The sequence below is a fragment of the Nilaparvata lugens genome, chromosome 7 (genome assembly GCF_014356525.2).
Source record: "Nilaparvata lugens isolate BPH chromosome 7, ASM1435652v1, whole genome shotgun sequence".
NCBI lineage: Eukaryota > Metazoa > Arthropoda > Insecta > Hemiptera > Delphacidae > Nilaparvata > Nilaparvata lugens.
In genome coordinates this window covers 39973308-39995726 of record NC_052510.1, presented here as the reverse complement: position 1 = coordinate 39995726, position 22419 = coordinate 39973308, and the positions used below count along the sequence as shown (strand labels likewise).

Genomic DNA, 22419 nt, shown 5'->3' with positions numbered 1-22419 from the left:
TGGTAGCTTCACCAATCCATTGTTCATTGTCTTCATCAGGTTTCTCCAGGATGCACTCAAAATCAGTGTATGCTACAACAGGTACTCTATACTTTTGCACATGTTTCTCAAACTTCAAGTTTGGAGGTTTACCATATTTTCCAACCTGTGGCATGATGATTCTTGCTGTATTATTGCTAACACAATACTCCTCATGCTCAGCCATCCTGCGTTCTTCATCTATATCCTGGGTGTAATGGGTGAAACATCGTCTGCAGATGATAATTTTACTTTTATGTTTTGTGAGTTGGGATCTCACCAGTCTTTCAAAATTTTTAATGTAGCAGTAGTGGCTATCTGATTTATGTTCATTATCATCCTCAAGGGTGCTGTTTTCATCATCATCCTTACTCTCACAGAGGAGGAGAAGATCAAAGTGATCTGCCTTCATTGCATTTCCAACTCTTCTTGGAAATATAACGTTCTTCTCATCCACACCATAAATATTAACTGATACCTCTGGATTATCTTTCTCAAATATATCGATTTGACTGATGATAGTGGGAAATCCAATGCCTGAAAAGTTGTATCTCTCTTCCAATTGATGGTATCGCTCATTGACTTGTTGAGTATTACCGCCTTGTACATGTTTGGCGAGGATGGCCCATTTGAAACATTGTTGGTCCTTGTTTATAGGATTGATGATTGCCTTTCGTGCTGATAGAAGAGGTGGAAGACTGATGTAGGATGATCCACGCAGTGGAATATATTTGCTAATCCTGATGAGCAATCCATCAATGATAAGCAAACTCCATCCACTGGAATTTCCTTCGAATTTCGACTCCTCATCCAGTAGGGTCATGCACGCTTGGTTGATGATGTCTGGAAGATTGATGATACTGAAGATGGTGTAGTTTGGAGTTTTGAAGGCAACATTCTGAAACTCTTCTTGATCGAACAAGGTCTTATCAAGGGTGCTGCGGAAATATGTTGCCTCCAATACTAGATTGAACTTCATTGCTCCATGTGTCTGCAGTTGTTGACTGATGATGTGAACAATTTTATCCTTCAGACTGCTCAGAAAAGTGTGGAAATCTTTGGCAGGCTCATCCTTGTATGCATTATTGTAGTATAGAGTCGTGAGTCGGGATTTGAATGCCTCCTCTAGGACAACAAACTCGTCCACTGAGTTTGCTGTTTGCTGACATCGTACAGCTCTGCCGCGGTAAACGAAAAGGCCGTATCTGCAAAATAGTCAAATGGAGAAAATTGATGTTTTATCTCAGCCCATCAGGGTCACGTTTTTTGGCTTTCTGTCTCTACCAGGTGACCGATTTCAATAATTTTTTTTTCAAAGTACTTCTTTTTCAATGTAGAAGACTATGAATATATTTTCATTTATATATAACAATCCATTCATATTTTTTCTTACAGTTACCCTTTTCACTGTTCATGTTTTCTATGCCAAAAAGCCGTATATCAACTTACCTCTTTTTGGCTTAAAACGAGGTGCACAGGTTAGAAGAGGTCAAAAAGCCGTATCTCAACTTACCTCTTTTTGGCATAAAAATAGGTAAATAGCTTAGAAGAAGCCAAAAAGCCGTATCTCAACTTACCTCTTTTTGGCATAGGAAAAAGTGTTTTCAATAATGTAATTACTGTAAGGTAAAAGACTTTGAATTACAGATACTGCTTTTTATTCTGGTATTCTCTCTTATTAATTTATTGTACAGCAATTAAAATAAGTAAAACTTTATTTTGTGAGTTACAAAATAAAGTTCCATCCTCATCTCAAGAAGACTGCATTCTTTATTACAACATTGAAACTAAATATCTGATGGTCTGTTTTAGGAATTTTATAATAGAATAAAATCATTTTGGATAAAAATGCCATTTAATGAGGTGACTTAAATAAGTAAAGAACATGTAACATATTATAATGTAACATAGTGAAATGTAACATATTATAAAGTACTCATTGTAGAACTTGGCTAACTGACATTGTCACTACTGTTTGCATATTTCCAATATTATGTGTAGTTATGTACACTAAAATTTGGAAAAGCATGATATACAAACAATTACCATAACTTTGCTAATATTAATGAATCAATACATTTGGCTATATATTCAATTTAATATAGGCTACAACTATACAGAGAAAAAGTCAATCTCTTTGAAAAATATATAATAGTTAAACAGAGAATTTTTTTCATTTAACTTATATGCTAAAAGATGACACTACTTGCATTCCACAGTGAATATTTGAAATCACTTACTTTTTGGCATAGGAGGAATGCATTCCACTCCTAATTATAGAAGAGGAGTTTAATCAGCCTCAATATATAACTCAAGTAAGTGATTTTAAATATTCACTGCGACATTATAGAAGTAGTGTAATAAAGATGTAGTAAGTATTTCATCATGGAAAGCAACATTGATTTTTTTCATATCAGTTTGAAAACAGCGGTGTTTTTTTCATCTACAACTATTTATTGGTTCTATAATGGAAAATTTCTACTTTCTGCTCATTTACCATTATTTGCCATTTAATGAAGTGACTAAAATTTAGTAAGTACATGAAAGGTAATTGATATAAAATGAATAATAGTTTTTTAAATCTTGAAAAAAACAGGGATCTTTCGAGCATCTACTACTATTTATTTAATAGTGAGTTTAAACTTTCTGTACTCACTAGACTAACCATTATTTGTAATTCAATGAAGTCACTCAAATAAGTAGAGTACATAAAAAGTAATAATTACTTCCTGAAATTCCTGATATTAATGAATATTATAATACCTACTTGATAATTAATTGCTATAATACAATTTAGAACTCAAATACTTTATAACTTAGTACTATGAACTTGAATACTTAAATACTATTTTGAACTTGTATTAATACTTATTTATAGTATAATATTTGGTAATGATTTGCTTGGCAATGAGAAGTCATAGCTGAGTAATCATTGCTTGGTAATTATTCACATATTGTTACAGTACTTTCATGTATTTGCTTCATTAAGCATACAATGAAATTGCATTTAGTAATCATTCACTTAACACATTTTCTCAGTACATTTAATTTTTTTTCTCTATTATCTGCATATCTAGAAATCTTTCTTTAACATAATAATTCTCATTATCTCTAGGATGTTATACTAATACATCCTAAAAATATTAAAATAATAAATCCGCAGTTTGATCATATCTTGTCTTATCTTGGAGCTGATAATTGTGGTAGATATCCATATAGATTGAAACGCCTATAAGTTGCCGCAACCACTTATCGATTAGGAAATTGAGATACAGTTTGTTACACCGGAGTTTACGAGTCTTTTTAATCAATATGTGGTTGTGATAACTTCTAGTCGTTCAATCTGTTGCTTTACCTCAACTACTAACAGTCCTGTTCATCAATAAGATCGGGAGCGTCACTTACAGGTAGCCCCAACCAAAAAGCCTTTCTGTTTCCAGGCATAAGAGGCAATAGTTTTGTCAGAATCCCATCTTTCTTTGCAGCATTAACTCCACGAGGAGTGCACCTAGTTGTTGGAGCAGGGACAGTTTGGTTCTTCTCATGCTTCACTTTAAGAAATTTCAAAGTGGTTTGCTCTCCTTCAAAAGAAGTCTTGTACTTCAGAGACAGGGACCCTCTAGAAAATGATACCTGGACCATATTTGCCAGGTATGGTCTGGGAATGGCCTTACTGATTAAATATATTGATGAATAGTCAAATGGTAGAAAGAAGTCTTCAGGTTTCATACTGACAACAGTCACTTTTTTGGAGTTGCTATTTTGAACTGCTTCAGTGAAGTCTTCGAAGTCATATACTTTGCCTTTCAGTTTAAGTTGTTTTGAAACTTGGTGGTGGAAACTGTCGGCTGACATAAAGGTATGTCCAGCCTCAAGATAGTTGAACTCAATTTCAGATGCCGCAATTTCTTCACTGTTTACAATATAAACCATGTAAGAAAAAAGAGCCCAGTTTTTGTTTTGAGATGAACAGTTATCCATCCACAAGCAAATTTTCTTAAAATCTCTATTTAAAAGCAGAAATTTATGAATACTGCTGCAAATATCCTCTTGTTTTCTGCCAGAAATAGCTTCGTGCCATATACAAGCGATTGGTTGAATTTGTGCCTGTTGGCAGCCAACAGGCACAAAAGATTCATTTAATGCAATGATCCTTCTCGTGAATAGACATTCTTTAAATTGTTCAATTTGTGGCAGCATGAGTACTTTCTGCAAATCCATAGAATACACAACTACTGTGGTTTCTGTGTATTCTATGGATTTGCAGAAAGTAGCAGATTCATTGTAAGATTTTCTTGCTTGTTCATACTTTTTTTTATGAAGTGAATAGTTTTGACACACCAAACAGTTTTTTTCGTCCGGTTCCTTGGCATGAGACACGTCATGTTTTTGAAATGTCTCACACCGTTCGCACTCTTCGTGGCCAAGTTTCACAAATGAAATCTTCATTTCAGAAATTACATTTCTGTACAATTCATAAGAACAGTTTAGATTTTTATGAGTTTCTATGAAATCGTTGTGCATCACTCTAATATTTATGTCTGTGGGCAGGTATCTCCTTTCTGGGGCATGTTCTCTTCTATAATGATGAACACAAGGGTTGAATTTCAATATATGCTTTTCAATTACACTCCTATCAATTTTATTATGAGGGGAGTGTTTACCTCTTCGATCTGGTTTTGGAGTTATTACGTCAAGAGGCTGATTAAGCACATTGAATACAGCTGTGTCATTATTTTTTTTGTAGCCGAGAGTTGTTATGAAAAATGTTTTGCATACCTGCATGGATTCACCTTCATTATTTTTTAAAAAGTAATTGAAGGTTTTACTTCTTCTAGAGTTGTCTTCATAATTTCGCCTATGAGAAACTATTTTCCGATCCACTTGTGTCAGGATGAACATCTTTCTCTCCTCATCATTAAGAAGCCAAAACTGGTCATGGATGCTCTGTCTCCGGTCTTCATTAATTCCACTAATACATTTCCTTTTACAATTTTCAATATTGCAGGGTGGTTGTAATGGGTGTTTTTCTTTCTGTTTAATCAATTTAGTTTTTTTATAGCATTTGGGCTGTGGGAGAGCCCGTTTCCTGGGTTCACCTTTTTTTGTATAGGTTGGCAAATCTGGTTGGTTTGCTGGTTGGTTCGCTGGTTGGTCAGTTGCATCAATAATAACTATATTGTTCAAAAACATACCTTCATCAGTGGCTGAGCCAGTAACTTGATTAATAGTCTGATTTTCATTTGAAATCTCAACAGTATGTTCAAAAATATAATTGTTACTTCTTGGTGAGAATTCACTGAAGTCGAAATCTATTATTATTGGTTGATCGTTGAGTAGCTCTTCTTTTTCATCTTCTCCGTTTTCATTTAGTACCTGAAAGAAAAATAGAAGTTATTCGTTGTAGACCAGTAAGATGAGACTTTTTGCTGTGGACCCAGAAAATAAATAAAATCTCTGTTTGATTTTAAAAGCTTATTAGCTAAAAAATGTCAATCTGTGTTGAAAAAAAATTACTCATGTTTGGTTACAATGTTTGGTGGAATCCCTGTTAATGAACTAGGATACAAAGTAGTTTTCTTTTGAATAAGAGCAGTCTTTAATTGTTTAGGAAAACATAGAGTGAAGGGAGAAAAATTATCAATATTTCAATAAAATAATACAAAAGAGTATCAAAGGATTTGACATAGCCCACTTGAAACCTTAGTAGTTACTGGTTGAATACTTCCTCTCTTGAATTGGTTAGCAGTTTTAGAATAATATATATCTTTTCAAACATTCAACTTCAAATGCTCTAAATCAATAGGTTTCTCACTTGAATCATAAATTCATTATATTCCAAATACAACTGTGTAGACCTACACTGTTGAGATATTGCCTGTTGTCTGTTGAAAATCGTGCATAGAAACAGACAGATGAACAAAAGCAAAAAGCACCCACTAATGAATCCTTGATTAAATTTTTATATATATAGTGGTATTTATACCCTTACATACCTCAGGAGCATTTGGAATGGGTACATCCTTAGATGAGTGTTGTAAGTCAATAATAGGCATCAACTCCTCATTCTCATCCACTTCTACAACTTGTCCACTTAGATTTTCATACGACTGCTCAGGAACATTTGGAGTGGGTACATCCTTAGTTGTGTGTTGCAATTCAATATTCTTAATCCCATCCACTTCTACAACTTGTCCACTTAGATTTTCATACGACTGCAAATAAAGGAAACATAATTGATTATTAAAGACCTAAGAGTATTAAAGCAAAAACGTTGACCTGATGATCAAATATTATCAGCTGCATCACCATCAAATTATTAAAAATTATTCCAAATCTCACCAGTGTAGGCCTATTAGCAATCTTTCTCTATTGAAAATCATGCATAGAGACAGACAGATGAACAAAAGCAAAAAGCACCCAATAATGAATCCTTGATTAAATTATTATATATGCCTTTACATACCTCAGAAACATTTGGAATGGGTTTATCCTTAGGTGAGTGTTGTAAGTCAATAATAGGCATTAACTCCTCATTCTCATCCACTTCTACAACTTGTTCACTTAGATTTTCATACGACTGCTCAGGAACATTTGGAGTACGTACATCCTTAGTTGTGTGTTGCAATTCAATATTCTTAATCCCATCCACTTCTACAACTTGTCCACTTAGATTTTCATACGACTGCAAATAAAGGAAACATAAATGATTATTAAAGACCTAAGATTATTAAAGCAAAAACGTTGACATGATGATCAAATATTATCAGCTGCATCACCATCAAATTATTAAAAATTATTCCAAATCTCACCAGTGTAGGCCTATTAGCAATCTTTCTCTATTGAAAATTATGCATAGAGACAGACAGATGAACAAAAGCAAAAAGCACCCACTAATGAATCCTTGATTAAATTATTATATTATAATATAGTGGTATTTATACCCTTACATACCTCAGGAACATTTGGAATGGGTACATCCTTAGATGAGTGTTGTAAGTCAATAATAGGCATCAACTCCTCATTCTCATCCACTTCTACAACTTGTCCACTTAGATTTTCATACGACTGCTCAGGAACATTTGGAGTGGGTACATCCTTAGTTGTGTGTTGCAATTCAATATTCTTAATCCCATCCACTTCTACAACTTGTCCACTTAGATTTTCATACGACTGCAAATAAAGGAAACATAATTGATTATTAAAGACCTAAGATTATTAAAGCAAAAACGTTGACATGATGATCAAATATTATCAGCTGCATCACCATCAAATTATTAAAAATTATTCCAAATCTCACCAGTGTAGGCCTATTAGCAATCTTTCTCTATTGAAAATTATGCATAGGGACAGACAGATGAACAAAAGCAAAAAGCACCCAATAATGAATCCTTGATTAAATTATTATATATGCCTTTACATACCTCAGAAACATTTGGAATGGGTTTATCCTTAGGTGAGTGATGCAAATCAACAATAGCCATGAACTCCTTATTCTCATCCATTTCTACTTGTCCATTTACATTCTCATACGACTGCAAATAAAGGAAGCATAATTAATAATTGATTATTAAAGACCTAAGAGTACTGAAGCAAAAATGTTTATCTGATGATCAAGTAAAGGAAGCATGTTATCAGCTGCAATAATATCAAAATAATGAAAATTGATGGCATCAAATATTGGGAATTGCATAGTTTTTTGACTATGCCCTTATACTTTTATCTTAACCTAACTTATTTGTTTGCATGTGATATCTCATTGTAGGTTATAAGTTATTCCAGGAACACAAAAATATGAAATGGAACATTAATGGTTCAAAATTTGATTTGTAAATTATTCTAGAATAAATTTTATAATGAAGTTTCAAGCTTACCTTACAGTCAGAAGAAGGCTTCCTAGGCCTACAACATTTTTTCGAAATATGTTGTATGTACTGACTTCTGCAGAAACATTGACCACAATTTTCGCACTTCATACTCTGTATTTAATTTTTTACTCAATACACATCAGTATAATATTAAAAATAGTCATCATCAACTAGAACCTCGTTCTAGTCTAGCAAGTCCTCGCAAGACTAGAGAACAGGAAATGCTTTTCGTAGGCTAGTTATTTCCCTCCGGAAAGTTGTATCTGTGCCAGCTGTATCAGATGATTCAGTTATCAGCTGACAACAAGAGATTCATGTAATGCATAGAGTGAGTAGAACAGAAATTATAAGAGTGCCTTCAAAATTCAATGTTCTGTGTACCTATACATTTTAATGGTAAATTATTTTTCCGTAAGTGACTTTGAGTGAGACTATACCAAGCCAAAAAACAGTAAGTGGGGAATACTATTCCAGAAAGCCGTAACTGCTTTTTACTTACTGCTTTTTGGCTAAGTAAATCATAGTTACGGTATTTTAGCCTGGTATTTCCAACTTTGTTAGTAAGATACGTTGAGTAACAGTTTCATATCTCGAAAACGGCTGAAGATACGGTGTTTTCGCTTGTATTTTTGGATTCCTCGACCTTCAAAACATTAAAATGTGCTCTTACCTCAAAATGTGAAATTTTGCAGTTACGGCCTTTTCGTTTACCACGGCAGTATTGGAATGCTTAAAATTAATGTAGTTGTAATTAAAATAAAAAGAATTAGGAATGCACTCAAGTTGTTTATTGTACCTAGACTTTTTGCTACTAGGCTTACACCTCAACTACATAGGTGTCAAGACCATTTCTTTAGTGCCCCGCATTCTTTCCTTATGAGCGGTCGATGACAAGGAATGCATGTGCAGCTGACGACCAAACCTTGTTACACATGTCCCTGAACTGATCAGAGGTCATATTGGCACCAACATAATCTCTATACAGATGCTTCAAGTTCAGCTCATCCTGTTCAAACATGATTAGAAAACTTGCATTGTCACGAATCAACTGTTTTGGAATGCAGCTATAGGTCTGTGCCAAATAAAAAACATCAACATCACTGTGTCTGCCTGCACTGAAGTATTTCCTGATGGCATCCTGTTGCACACAAATTACGTCAACAAAGATAATTATTGAATTGGTGGGCAGTTCATGTGGTTCAGGTATTTCCTCACTTGTATCACACTCTACATATTCCATCTCATCGCCTAATCCTTGCATGATGGTTCTAAGTAACTTGTACTTGGACTGGAATGTAGTCTATGAAAAAATGTGTATCTTTTGTCAAATTGTAAACCTTTGCCCTTGGAGGATTACCTCTCATGATAGAGCGATGATATTGGTATTTATAAGAGCAGTCGCTAAATTCCCTCTTTTGCGAATAAATTCACAAAAAATTAAGGCTGTCCGGCTCACAAAATTACTGGGTTCAAACCTCAGCTCTAGCTCAGTGGTAGATACATGGATTTTACAAATGCAAGTAATCACCATAAGGTTCAGTGACCTGTGATTAATAGTTCTTACCACTGCTTCTACGAAGTTCTTGAAGAATACCAGTAAGGAAATTAAAAGAATATTTGATGACTGATTATCAGTAACCATGTACCACTAGAAAATGATAAGGACCAACTATAGTTGTTTCTAGTTGATTCTTAAAACGCTCGTCGTGAATACAGGTATTCACCAATATATCCTTCCAAAATTCCTTAGAACTTACAACGCCAGTTCTTGAAGCTCTCTGGATCCTTATATGATATAACTGGAACCTTATTAATATAATTTTTTAATAAACTTGTTCTGGCAGATAAAATGGATATCATCAAAGGATGATAAATATTGAGTGCTCTGAATAAGATTAATATTACCTGATTCAATAATTTTAAGTGCTGCTGAATATCTATTGGTACCAAAACAGCTCAAACTGTATATCACGAGATGAACTAGGATAAAATAAATTTCTATGATTTGTATGCTGACATAAAACACAAAATATATTCCCATAAAAATGTATGTATAAACTATTCGATATATCTATAATTTTTCTTAAATAAATGTTTTCTAAAATCTGAATAATTATCACAGGTTTTGCCAATATTCACAATAGTGAGTTTCAAATTCATAAATATATTATATTTAATACTGATACTTAGACTTCCAGTCCATACAAAATTCTACAAATAAAAACCTGTTTGGTCTATAGGTTTGATATGATATACTTTGTTCAATTAACAAATTAATAATTAATAAATTAATATCAAACATGAGATCTCAGGGATTTATATGAATTCGGGCCGTGCGTGGAAGTAAGCTTCCTACATATATCAAATAAATTTATAAAATGTTCTCATGAACTATGTGATATTATTCAACACGTGGTGACTTTTTATTTAATTTAAGTCAATTTGAATAGCGCTTTTAATTAATTTCCCCACTATACACAGAAAATCTTAAATGAGCTTGTCTGACTTATCACTCACTTAAATGAAGTTCTTGACGGTCTCGTGGATTGAATTAATTATTTCCAATAATTAATTAGGTAGGCTCCTTTCGTCTCTGCTGGGCTAGTGTGTGATCCAGATTCTTACAAGTTTCTTTCCGAATTAAAGATATATTTATAGGGAATAGTTACAAATTACGAACTCTTTGACAGTACTGAGTTCACAGATAATTTAACATTTAATACAAATATTTCACATTTAAAAAGGGTTTGGCTTAATAGTTTTAAAATTTTAAAAAGAGGAAGAAAGAACCCTAAACTCCATGTGCATCCTCTCAGGTCGGGATCTTAAGCCAGAAGAAGGAGGTTTTCAGAAAAATTTGTCTCTTCCAAGAATAATTCTGTAAGCTACTCTCTGATTAGTCTTCAATTTACTAAACTCAATACAATTGGTCAGCTTGGAAACAGGGTTTCCTCGACTTTATAATAGAAAAAATTAAATAAAAAAGTTTTTATTCAAATATATGGAGTGTTTATCTTAAATTGATTTCATAAATAAATCATAACATACAATTTTAATACATTTAGTTTTTTATATGAGTTTTGTATACTCTTGATTTATCATGCTTTTTTAGATTATAATAAATATTTATACAGAAATAATGGTTGTTTGTATTTCTACACATCGACTTCCTTTAGTATACATAATATATCCCCTGTCAAAAGTCTTTTTATACTTGCTTGTTCTAACCTTGTTACCAGGCACAATAATCTGATGAGGACCTGGATAGAACCTACCTCTACACTCTACATTCTTCTTCTGCAACTCTTCTCGATAGGCTTGATGCTGTTTACCAAGTCAGTTGAGTAGCACTTTCTCATGCTTCTTCTGTACATCTACTGGTCACATACCTATTGTTTGATGAATCTTGGCATTATACTCTTTGAGAAGTGAGGTTAGAATGTCTGTCCAACGATAGGTTTCTTGCTCAGTGAACTTGATCCACATTAACTATTCAAGTATTCTGTTGAAGCATTCCACTGTAGATGCCTTCTTATCTGATCTAGTTGAATAATGATTCACATTATACTGTTTCACAAGCTGTTGGGATTTTGTATTGAACCACTCTTCACCATCATCGGTCTGTAGATTTTTCATTAGATGTTGTTTGAATATAGCATGCATAGCCCCAACAATGTCATTGGATGACTTATTCCTAATTGGTATAGCAAATGCAAGCTTACTGAGACAATCTATGATTGTAATAATATACTTGTAACCTTTGTTCTGTCAAGCATACGGTATCATCTCAACAAGGTCAGCCTGATAGAGGTCATCAAGACCTTTGACTGTAACCTTTCTTGTCGGGGAATTCCAACAAGCTTGTCTGTGCAGCTCTCACACTATCACTGTCTTATCCATACTGGAGATATGAATTTATTAATTAGCATTTATATAGCCATCAAGTTGAACAGAGCATGATGATAGCAATTTCTTGACTTCAACCATCTTGAAAGTCATGATTACCCAACTTCCTGCATAAACATAAGTTTATCAGAGTAGGGTGCTTCCTATTGGATTGAATCTATCCTAAATGTCTAACGGTATAGGATGTAATATGAAGATAGCTTCATCTCACACCTTGTGCTCACTCTAGAAGTTGAAGGTTGTATGAAATGTACAACAATTGGGGTATTACTTGATGTTGATTCACACTTTATGCATAAAAATATATATAGTGAATAAAGATAATTTCAGTCCAATATACTGAATGCTATATTATACTATATATACAATACTATATTATTATGCATAAAAATATATATAGTGAATAAAGATAATTCCAGTCCAATATATAGACAACTATCCAGTGATACAAATTTTTCTAGTCAATCACTTATTTCACAAAATTCTTTGCTGAACACGAATTTCAAGATGACTGCTCCCTCACATAGATCGGTGCAGCTTGACACTTCAGCATCGTGGAAGATGTATGTCAATGACTCCAAGAAATTTTGAGCTGTTCCAAACAATTCAGGTAGATCCTTATTCCCAAAGTTCAGGAATGGTTGTAAGATCCATTGGTTGCTGGTTACTAGTAGACAGTCTCTGCACTCACACATGTCTGCATGCTCAACTGCAGGCTGATGTTCGTACTGGGTCTGGCACAGTTGCAGGAGTAGCAGTTGCAGTACTAGTTGGAGTAGTACTATCTGAGGTTGTAGTACTAGCAGGAGTTGTAGTGCTAACAGGAGTTGTAGTACTAGCTGGAGCAGTTGTGGTACTGGCTGGTGTAGCAGCAAGAGTTGTTGTAGCAGTTGCAGTACTCACTGGAGTATTATCAACAATGGATGTTTGTTCTTCACAGCATGGTGCACAGACCTCAACTGACCTTATGACAACCGCTCCCAGAAAGTCTAGTGATGTGAATGTTGGGAGGAGACAGGTGTGCAGATCATATGTGCAGTTGACTGGTTTACAGAGAGCCCCCTCCACAGCTCATTCCCCACCCTGACTGATTACCACATAGAGTGGGAATCCTGGATGTTAGCAGGCACTGTTGCATATGACAGATGTTCAACTTATCCAGTCCGTGTTCCCTTGATGTGAGAAATTCTCCCATCCTGTACTTCAATGCACTGACAGCAAGTGTTAGCACAAGGTAGAGCACTGCTTGGTAGATGCTTGCATGTCTAATGATGATTGATAGCTGAAAGAGAATGATGTCCAAATGCCAAAGTATGAACTCAATCATCCAATATATGTCTCTTTCCATCAGCATTACTTAGTGCTTTTCTCTTCTGAACTAGCATCATGATTTGATGCTCCCTGGTACCAAACATCACCTGCTCCCTAGAGATGTCTTTGTTCTCATAGAGACAGTCGAGGTAGTCCTGAAAGGTGATGTATCATTCAGCATCTGGGTGGGATTTTAACAGTTCTTGTCCAAGTATTGGTCTCCTCACTCCTTTAGCTTTCTTTATCAAACCACTCTTTAATTGACTTGGATCTTTGGTGAAGCATCTGCAGGCATACAGCTTTGATCATAGACCTTCATATTAATGAGGAGCTCTGCCAGCATATTCATCCTTGAACTTTCCAAGTACCATCTTGTTTGTGTCTGAGTAGCATGGGTGGTTGGTCAGATACTCAGATGTATCAACAGTGTCTTTCAGTTGCTGGTTGTTGATTATGTTGTTGTAGAGGTTCTCAGTTTTCAGAATGTATAATAAGCTGTCAGTATCCTGGTAAAGCAGTTGCAGGCTCTCTTTGTATGTAGGTTCCATCACAGCATAGTGGAATTGATACATAATGAACAGTCTTGCTAATGTCCAACACTGTCAAACCAATGTAGATAGGTTTGTTCGGCTCAACTTTCTTCTTGTGCAGTGTCACAGCACAAATTCCATCTCCAGAGATGATGTGGTCCTAGTAGGTTGGTTGGGCAATCAGTTTCCTTAGACGTTTCTCATTTGTTGACAAGCTCCATGTTCATGCACTTCCAAACATTCTCCATTGTCTTGCCAAAAACTATATTGTTCATCAGTTTGAAGAATATTTTTTCAAATTTGTTCCTTGACTGTTGTCAAAGTCTGGTGTTTAGCATGATGTAGTGTGCTGGGAAGTCCTCCTGCTCAAACCTTACACCTTGATGAACTTTAGTGATTTTCAATCCATGTTGTACTGCTTGCTTGAGGGTGCGGTAATGACATACATATCATTCATGGTTGTCATCAATCTCAACAATCCTGAATTTGGTGTTTTTTTGTTCTCAGCTATGAATAGAAAATCGTTGTGGAAGTTGTGTAGCTTAGAAGGGTACTCAACATCCACCTTTAAGATGTAGCCAATCTTTTGAGCATCTCAAACACCATCAATACCTCTGCTCACCCCCACCAACTCATCTTTCTCCATCCACTGGAATTTCTGGCATGGGAGTGGTCGACACATCGCCCAGCCATACAGGTTGTTCACATCTGTGTACAGGAGATATGATGTGGGCTTCTCGGGGTCAACAGGCACTCCTCTTTAGGCATTGTTGGCAATGGCATGTCAATGAAAACATGTTGTTATTCCGCCTCTGATGCCTCATTCAATGAACATATACATGTTGTAGTCAGTTAGGAGTTCTAGTTCAACTTTTGTATACTTCAGCATAACATCAAATGAGAAGCCTGATGATGTGAAGTAGTGTGCACAATCCAAGTTATAGCTTTTCAAGCACATATCTCTGAAGCTTTCAAAGACATCGGTCAGAAGGAGAACATCTGTTTTGAGGTATAGATCACTGTACTCTCCCAAGGTCTTGTAGTCAAATTTCTCCCACACTTGTTGGGCATGTTCATATGCCTCATCACTAATGTGGTTGTCAGTTAGTTTGCTGAAAAATGTTTTCTTTGATGGTAGTGAGGTCTCCTTCAGTTTCTCCCACGAGTTGCAATATTCGTAGGAGAACATACCCTTTCTGGAAACCAATTCCAGTTTGTCTCTAAATTCTCTAGCAGTATGTGGTAGCACTGTTGACACTTCTTCAGTGGACTTGACAAGGTTGGTGACTAGGTTGTCCAGGCTGTCTGGTGTGAATCTGAAGGTATCAATGAATCATAGGTGCAGTTGCTGGGAAATTCGTTTGGTGAATGATAAATACTTTTCTGATGTGTTTGGGATAACAGACAGCTGCTCTTTAATGGTTCCAAGGTGCGGTATAATCAAGTGGGTGTCATAATTGGGAGAGTTGTGGAGAAAAACAGGGATCCAGTAGACCCCTGTTATATGACAATGGTTATACACCTTTTCACCATTGAATGGTTTCTCGCAGGCTTCACAGTTTATGTTGATGTTTATGTTTTGAAGGGACAGATTCAAAGATCCAAAGGTTTGAAAAACCTCACACGTCAACCAAAGCTTATTGTGTGTCCCAAAAGTATGTTAGTTAGGCAAACCAACTCTCATGTCCTTTACAAGATCCAGGAGTTTCTTCCCTACACCAACATCCCATTCCCCAGCTGATTGCTCACAGCCAAACAGAGCCCTTCTTCTAGCTCCAAGACTTCTGAAATCCAGTATGATATGCTTAGCAGTCTCTTCAGACTGATTACAAAGCCTATACATCTGGCTTTCATTTCTGAGTTCAATTGTGTGGAGATGATTCCTGAAGTGGCCATGTCCAGTTATCAGGGCAATCACCTGCTTGACCTGACCTCTACCCAGACTCACCAGCCACCTGGTGAAGCGAGGGCTTGTGTCTGCCAGCAGTCCTTTGCCAAGTGCTTGACCAGAGTGACCCTGCCATTGCTGGTGGTGTAAGTCCCTGGACCATACTATTTCTTGTGTGGAAGGCAGTTGTTTTATGTATGCCACAGCTAGGCTCTGGGCCAAGGAGTGGCATACTAGAACCCCACTTAGCAAGCTCATCTGCACACTCATTACCTCTGTTGAGCATTGCAAGCCTGCTGAGCGTTTTGTGGCACTCCCACACCAATTTAGACTTGATTTCGTTGGAGTCAAGAGCCTTGAGGGCTGCCCAACAGTCTGACAGGATTACTATATGCTTATTGCAGTAGCGCCTGGCAATGCCTATGTTGGCACAAGGCATGATGCCCCAAATCTCTGCCAGGAAGATGGTGCAGTGTTGTCCCAGACTTGCATAGACTTGTGTTCTAGGTGGATCACTATACATCCCATAGCCAGATTTCCCTTCAATGAGAGAACCGTCTGTGTACCAGACAAGGCTGCCTCTTTTGGGATAGGGCCCTTCCTCATACTTCCACTCCTCTCTAGAGCAGAATTTAACAGAGAAAGGTTTAGTAAAAACCAACTCCGTGCTCATGACATCTGACATCATCTCAAGCACAGGGCTGTGAGCAACAGCTCTGGCAATTGTGCAGTGGCCTGTTCCAGAGAGGCCTTCTCTCCATTGGCCTGCAACTTTCAGTTGATAGGCTGATTTCTGTGCCTCTGCCATAATAAAAATGCCCAATGGCAGTAAGCCAAGAGCAGCTTCAAGAGTTGCTGATGGGCTGCTCCTGAAAGCTCCAGTGACTAGAAGTATGCCCATCCTTTGTAGACTTGTGAGTTTGGCTGTGGCTGTAACCTGGTTTACCTTTGTCCACCAGACAAGTGATCCACAGGTTACCTGAGGCCTCATTACTGCCTTATTACTGCCTTGTACAGCCAGAGAGCTATGTGAGTCTTTATCCCCCATATGGAGCCTGCAAATCTTCTGGTCGTCATAAGCACTCATTTAGCTTTAAGCAGTGTATTGTTTAAATGATTGTTCCAAGTCAGCTTTGAGTCAATGGTCAGCCCTAAATATTTGACTGTATTTGATAATTCAAGCCGTGTAAATCCAAGTTTAAACCTGAAGAGAGACTCCAGGTTCTTTTTCCTTGTGAATGGAATGACTGCAGTCTTCGAGGGATTTATACTTAGTCCCTCTCCAAGACACCAGTCATTAACAGTTTTGAGGTTGACGTTCATGACATCAGCAACAATGTTGGTGAACTTTCCCTGTACCATGAGGACCATGAGGCTTCACAGTTGGTGGCAGCATTGTGTCTGGCTCTCTCCCTTTCAAAATGTGGAAGCATCTTTATTTGACAATTATTGATTGCCTCATCTAGATCTCTTGCATGCATAGTTGGAGTTTTGATGAAGTGTTCAGCTGCATCAGGTTCTCTATAAATGATTGGTTACTGAGGGATGATGTTAGTGATTGACAGCCATGATGAAAATAAGTTCTTATCTCTAACAAAGTAGAGGCAGTAGCTCATTTCTGTGTTGCATTGGATCACTAAGTTTGCCTTCCCAATCCATTGCTGCTCTTCCTCGGTCTTCTCCAGTAGACATTCAAAATCTGCATAGGCCACCAATGATAGTCTAAATTTATTCAAATGTTTCTTGAATTTCATTGTTGGTGGGCTTCCATCTTCCTTGAGTTGAGACATGATGATTCTAGCAGTCAGGCTGTTGGCACAGTTCTCCTCATGATCTTTCATCCTCTGCTAACCATTATTGTTGATGGTGTAGTGTGTAAAGCACCTACAACAAATGATGATGCATTGTGTGTTTTTAGGGAGTTGAAATCTCATAAGTTCTTCAAAATTTTTTATGAAACAGTGATGACTGATGAGATCTTCCTCTTCTTCTTCTTCATGAGTGGTGGTGGTTGCTTCACTGCTGTCCTGAGTGGTGATGGCAGCTTCACTGCTGTCCTGAGCGGTGGTGGTGGCTTCACTACCATCATTGTCATGAAGGAGTAGTAAATCAAAATGATCCTCCTTCATTTCTTTTGCAACATGTCCCAGATAAATGATACATTTGGAATCCATCCCATATATATATTGATAGTTACACTCAGATTATCCCTCTCAAAATGGTCAATTTGATTGATGGTGGTGAGGAAAGATATTTCATTGAAATTGTATTTTTCAACGAGCTGATGATATCTATTGTTAACATGTTCAGGATGTGCTCCTTGCACATGTTTGGCAAAGATAGCCCACTTGAAACATTGTTGATCACTATTCTGCAGGTTTATGATGGCTTTTCTTGCTGCTATTTTGGCTGGCAGTTCAATGTAGGAAGATTCTTGAAGTTGTTTGTGCTTGCTTATGTATATGAGGAGACCGTCAATGATGAGGAGGCTGCATCCACTAGAGTTGCCCTTGAACTTGGCCTCTTCTTCCAACAGCTTCTTGCACGCCTCCCTGATGATTCCAGCAAGATCATTGACATTGAATATGAAATAGTTCGGAGTCATGAAGGCTACATCCTGGAATTGTTCCTCCTCAATGTTTTTCTCATCAAGGCGGCTGCATTGCTATGTAGCCTCCAACACTAGGTTGACCTTGATTGGCCTGTGTGTCTGAAAATCCTGACCTATAACATCGATGATCTTTGTCTGCAGGCCATTCAGTAGAGAGTGGAAGTCCTTTGCTGGATTGGGTGAAGAGTTGTTGTTGAATGCCTTCTCCAATGTGCAAAACTCTCCTGACAAGCTGCTGGTCTGCTGGCATCTTGTAGCTTTGTTGCATTCAAGCATTCAACAACAACCTTCAGACACTCTTCCACAACAACAACTCTTCACCCAACTCAAGGTTGAATTGAAAGACCTCATTATCTTCTTATCTCTGTTGAGCGTTCGACTTTATCGATCAATTATCAGCAAATAAACGATGAATATTATTGTAGTTATTGTTTTATAGCTTTGTACTTGAATGAGTCTGCTTTTCACTTGACTGATTGGAAGTAAAAAAACATCGAATTGGATGTTCTTTTATTGTTCCTATTTTGCCTTTCGTTTTTTGTCATTGTGTATTTTTGTCATTTTGTATAGTATTTGTTTTTTATGTCATTTCATTGGTTAATATGACAGACAAGGTAGAAAAGACGTTGAAAGTCTTTCAAGCAGGAAAACAACATTTATTCTTTTGAATTCAGCGTTTGTATGACTTATCAAAAGGCATTGAGGATAAAAAGGTTGCCGATCAATTCATAATCTTAGGAGAGAATCTTCCGAAGACATTGGAGGAATTCGAAAGTTGTGTCTTAAGAATTCAAGAGTTGGAAATTGAGTTGAAAGAGGATTATGTTCCTGAATTCACAGATGCTCATCTCGATTTAGTGGCTTTCATTAAGCAGGCATTGAAAAAATTAAATCAATCAGCTGAAACTGAAGTTTTATTAAATCCCACAGTTCCAGCAGTTACTCAATCGAATCCTGATCTTAATTTGCTGCGTATAGAATTGCCGACTTTCGACGGGAACCAATTGAAATGGGCCAGTTTCTATGAGTTGTTCAAGGTTTTAGTCCATGATAACGAATCTTTGACCAATCAACACCGGATACAGTATTTATTCTTACAATTAAGTGGTGAAGTGGCTAATCTTATTCAGCATGTATCGCCCATTGGGGCCAATTACCAGACGTCATTGGTTACTCGTTATCAGGACACGAGATCTCAGACTGAAGCCTATATGAAACATATTATTGAATTCGAGGCTCTTAAAGTCGAAAGTAGGTGTGGTCTGACTGCAATTCTTGATCAATTTTGTGCGCCAATCTTGGCTTTGAAACGTTTGTGGGGAGTCAATCTTACAGATATTATTTTCTTGTATCACGCATTGAAGCTGTTAGATCCTGTAACAAGGCGTGCATTTGAGGTGGCAGTAAGAGATAAAGATGTTCCATCTTATGATGACTTGGTCTCTTTTACACAAAAACAGGTTAAATCTTTGCCATTTGATGATAATAAATTGTTGGATTTGTCAAGTAATTCCATTGTAAAAAATTTACAATGAAATAAATTTCTCATTCGAGTTCAAAAGTGTTTGTCACTCATTCACCCAGCCATGAATTGTCAACTGATCTCAATAAAGCTGAGACAGGTGTGAGCTGTCTGCGTTGTTCAAGAAAGGGTCATAAATTTGTTGATTGCATTTTATTCCTGAAACAGACCCCTAGAGAAAGATACGCTTTTGTGAAGGAAATTTTGTATTGCTTTCGTTGTCTGGAGGATACTCATTCGAGTAGAGCTTGTAAGAGTAATAAAACGTGTTCTTTATGCAACCAGATGCACCACACATTGTTACATTTCGGGTTGAATGAGTCTAAAAGTAGTGTAGAGTCTGTGAGTGTTGAGAAAAATCTTTCTGTCACCTGTTATTCTGCTACTAATGGTAGTAATAGCATTGTCATTTTGTCTACTGCTAGGGTGTTAGTGGAAAGTTCATCTGGTGGATTACATGAACTTCGTGTTTTGTTGGATAGCGGTTCTCAATCACATTTTATTATATCCAGTGCTTGTAAAAAATTGAATCTTCCAATTAGTAAATTGAATACTGTTGTTCACGGTTTTGGAGGAAAGGAGACAGTTGTACATGGACGTACATGCTTCTTGTTTCAATCTAGAATTGACTCAGATATTTGTTTCTCCGTCGAGTCTCTCGTGGTGGAGAGTATTGTTGAACGGTTGCCCTCTTGTGAAATAGATAGGTCTAAATTGTCTCATTTGAGTGGATTACATTTGGCTGATGAACAATTCTATTCACCAAATACAATTGATGTGATTATTGGTGCTGAATTGTTACCTCATTTGCTGAAGTCTGATCGTGTGGTGGGAAAGGTGAATGAGATTACAGCTATAGACAGTCTTTTGGGTTATATCCTCATGGGAAGAGCTCTGGTTTTGTCGTCGTCATGTGATACGAGCAGTCATGTTGTGTGCAATCTTTCATTGGAAAAAATGGTTCAAAAATTTTGGGAATTGGAAGAGTGCCCTGCCTCAACACAGCTGCTAAAACCTCAAGAAGTCGATTGTGAGAATAACTACGTTTCATCTGTTCGTCGTACTGAATCGGGGAGGTTTATCGTTTCATTGTCATGGTTGAAACCCCCTGATAATTTGGGTGACTCGTATGATTCTGCCAAACAACGTTTTTTGAATTTGGAAAGACGTTTGGAGTTGGATTCTACATCGCATGTTGCCTATCACGAAATATTGAAAGACTATTTGAAATAGGGACACATGTCATTGATAACCGATCAATCTGATAAGAGTGGTTATCACATCCCACATCATTCAATTGTTGAAGCAAGCAGCTCCACAATGCTAATTCGTATTGTGTTTGATGCTAGTGCTAAGACCACCATATTGCTATCGTTAAATGAAATATTGCATGTTGGATCGAAATTGCAAATGGATATTTTTGTTGTGTTACTCAATTTTTGATTATTTCAAATGGCGTTGATGGCTGACATACGTCAGATGTATCGTCAAATCGTGATGGAAGAATCATGTCCAAGATACCAGCACATTCTATGGAGATTTTCTATCGAGGATCCAATTGAAATTTATGAGTTGAATTCTGGTGTGTTTGGAGTGTCTTCATCGCCGTATTTGGCCTTACGTACAGTACACCGCTTGGTAGAAGAAGAAGGTGATAATTTCCCTGCTGCATCCACACACATACCGAGTGATATGTTTGTCGACGATCTTGTCACTTCAGCACCTTCTTTATCAGATGCTAACGAGATTTATAGTCAGACCAAGGAGCTATTCAAGCGAGGTGGCTTCGAATTAACAAAGTGGGCATCCAATTCAGCTGAATTGATGGAATATATGCACGAGAATGACACATCAATTGTAGCTAAAAATTTTGATTTTGAAAATTCGTTATCAACTCTAGGTTTGAGGTGGCAACCAGTTGTCGATTCGTTTCACTTTTTTGTCAATCATACTGGAGAGATAGCAACCAAACGTAAGATACTCTCAACAGTTGCTCGAATTTACGATCCAATTGGGTTTCTTGCTCCTCTCACGTTACTATTGAAGTGTCTGATCAAACAATTGTGGCAATGCGGAGTTTGTTGGGATCAGACACCACCATTATCAGTCACGAAACGCTGGGAAGTATGTCAAAATGAGTTTGATTTATTATCAACTATCTCTATTCCTCGTCATCTTGGAGTGTATTTGAATACAAGAATTAGTTTAATTGGATTTTGTGACGCATTGGAACACTTGGAGCTGTCATTTATCTTAAGAGTCAATGTGATGATGGATCGCCACCAACTATCACTTTGCTGTGTGGAAAATCCAAAGTCACTCCAAATAAGTCAGTTTCCATTCTGCGACTGAAATTATGTGCTGCACTATTATTGGCGGAGTTGTTGCATACTACCTATAACATCATTAGTGAAAGGTGTCATGTGTCTCATGTGATAGCCTTATCAGACTCAACGGTGGCTCTCTATTGGATTCAGGCCCCACCGTCATGCTGGACCACTTTTGTTTCGAATCATGTATCGAAAATTCAAGATTGTAACGTGCAGCAGTGGAAGCACATTAGTGGCTCAGAGAATCCGTCAGATTGTTTGTCACGTGGTTTAACACCAGCCGAGCTTTTGTGGTGGAATGACCCTACTTGGTTGGAAAAAGAGGAAAATATTTGGCCAGTGAAAGTGGACTTTGTCGAAGTTGAAAATCCACCAAAAGCTAAAACTAATGTTCTCACAACCCTTCACACAGATGCGACTTGTGATAATGTGATA

The 22419-nt window shown here is 36.9% G+C and overlaps 1 protein-coding gene across 3 annotated transcripts; it reads right to left on the bottom strand.

The window, feature by feature from the left end:
- Positions 1 to 1197: 1197 nt before the first annotated feature.
- On the bottom strand, positions 1198 to 8609 carry LOC111055158. Of its 3 annotated transcripts, none has more exons than XM_039432743.1 (6): positions 7893 to 8609; positions 7443 to 7553; positions 6973 to 7191; positions 6485 to 6706; positions 6015 to 6233; positions 1198 to 5394 (listed from the first exon to the last, which is right to left on the bottom strand). In XM_039432743.1, the coding sequence occupies exons 1-6, from the start codon at positions 7992 to 7994 to the stop codon at positions 3382 to 3384; spliced, it is 2886 nt and encodes a 961-aa protein (XP_039288677.1). In that variant the 5' UTR covers positions 7995 to 8609; the 3' UTR covers positions 1198 to 3381. The 3 variants fall into 3 exon arrangements, with proteins under 3 accessions (XP_039288677.1, XP_039288678.1, XP_039288679.1); XM_039432744.1 differs by having other exon boundaries at positions 6485 to 6703; XM_039432745.1 differs by having other exon boundaries at positions 5253 to 6233.
- Between the last annotated feature and the right edge of the window lie 13810 nt (positions 8610 to 22419).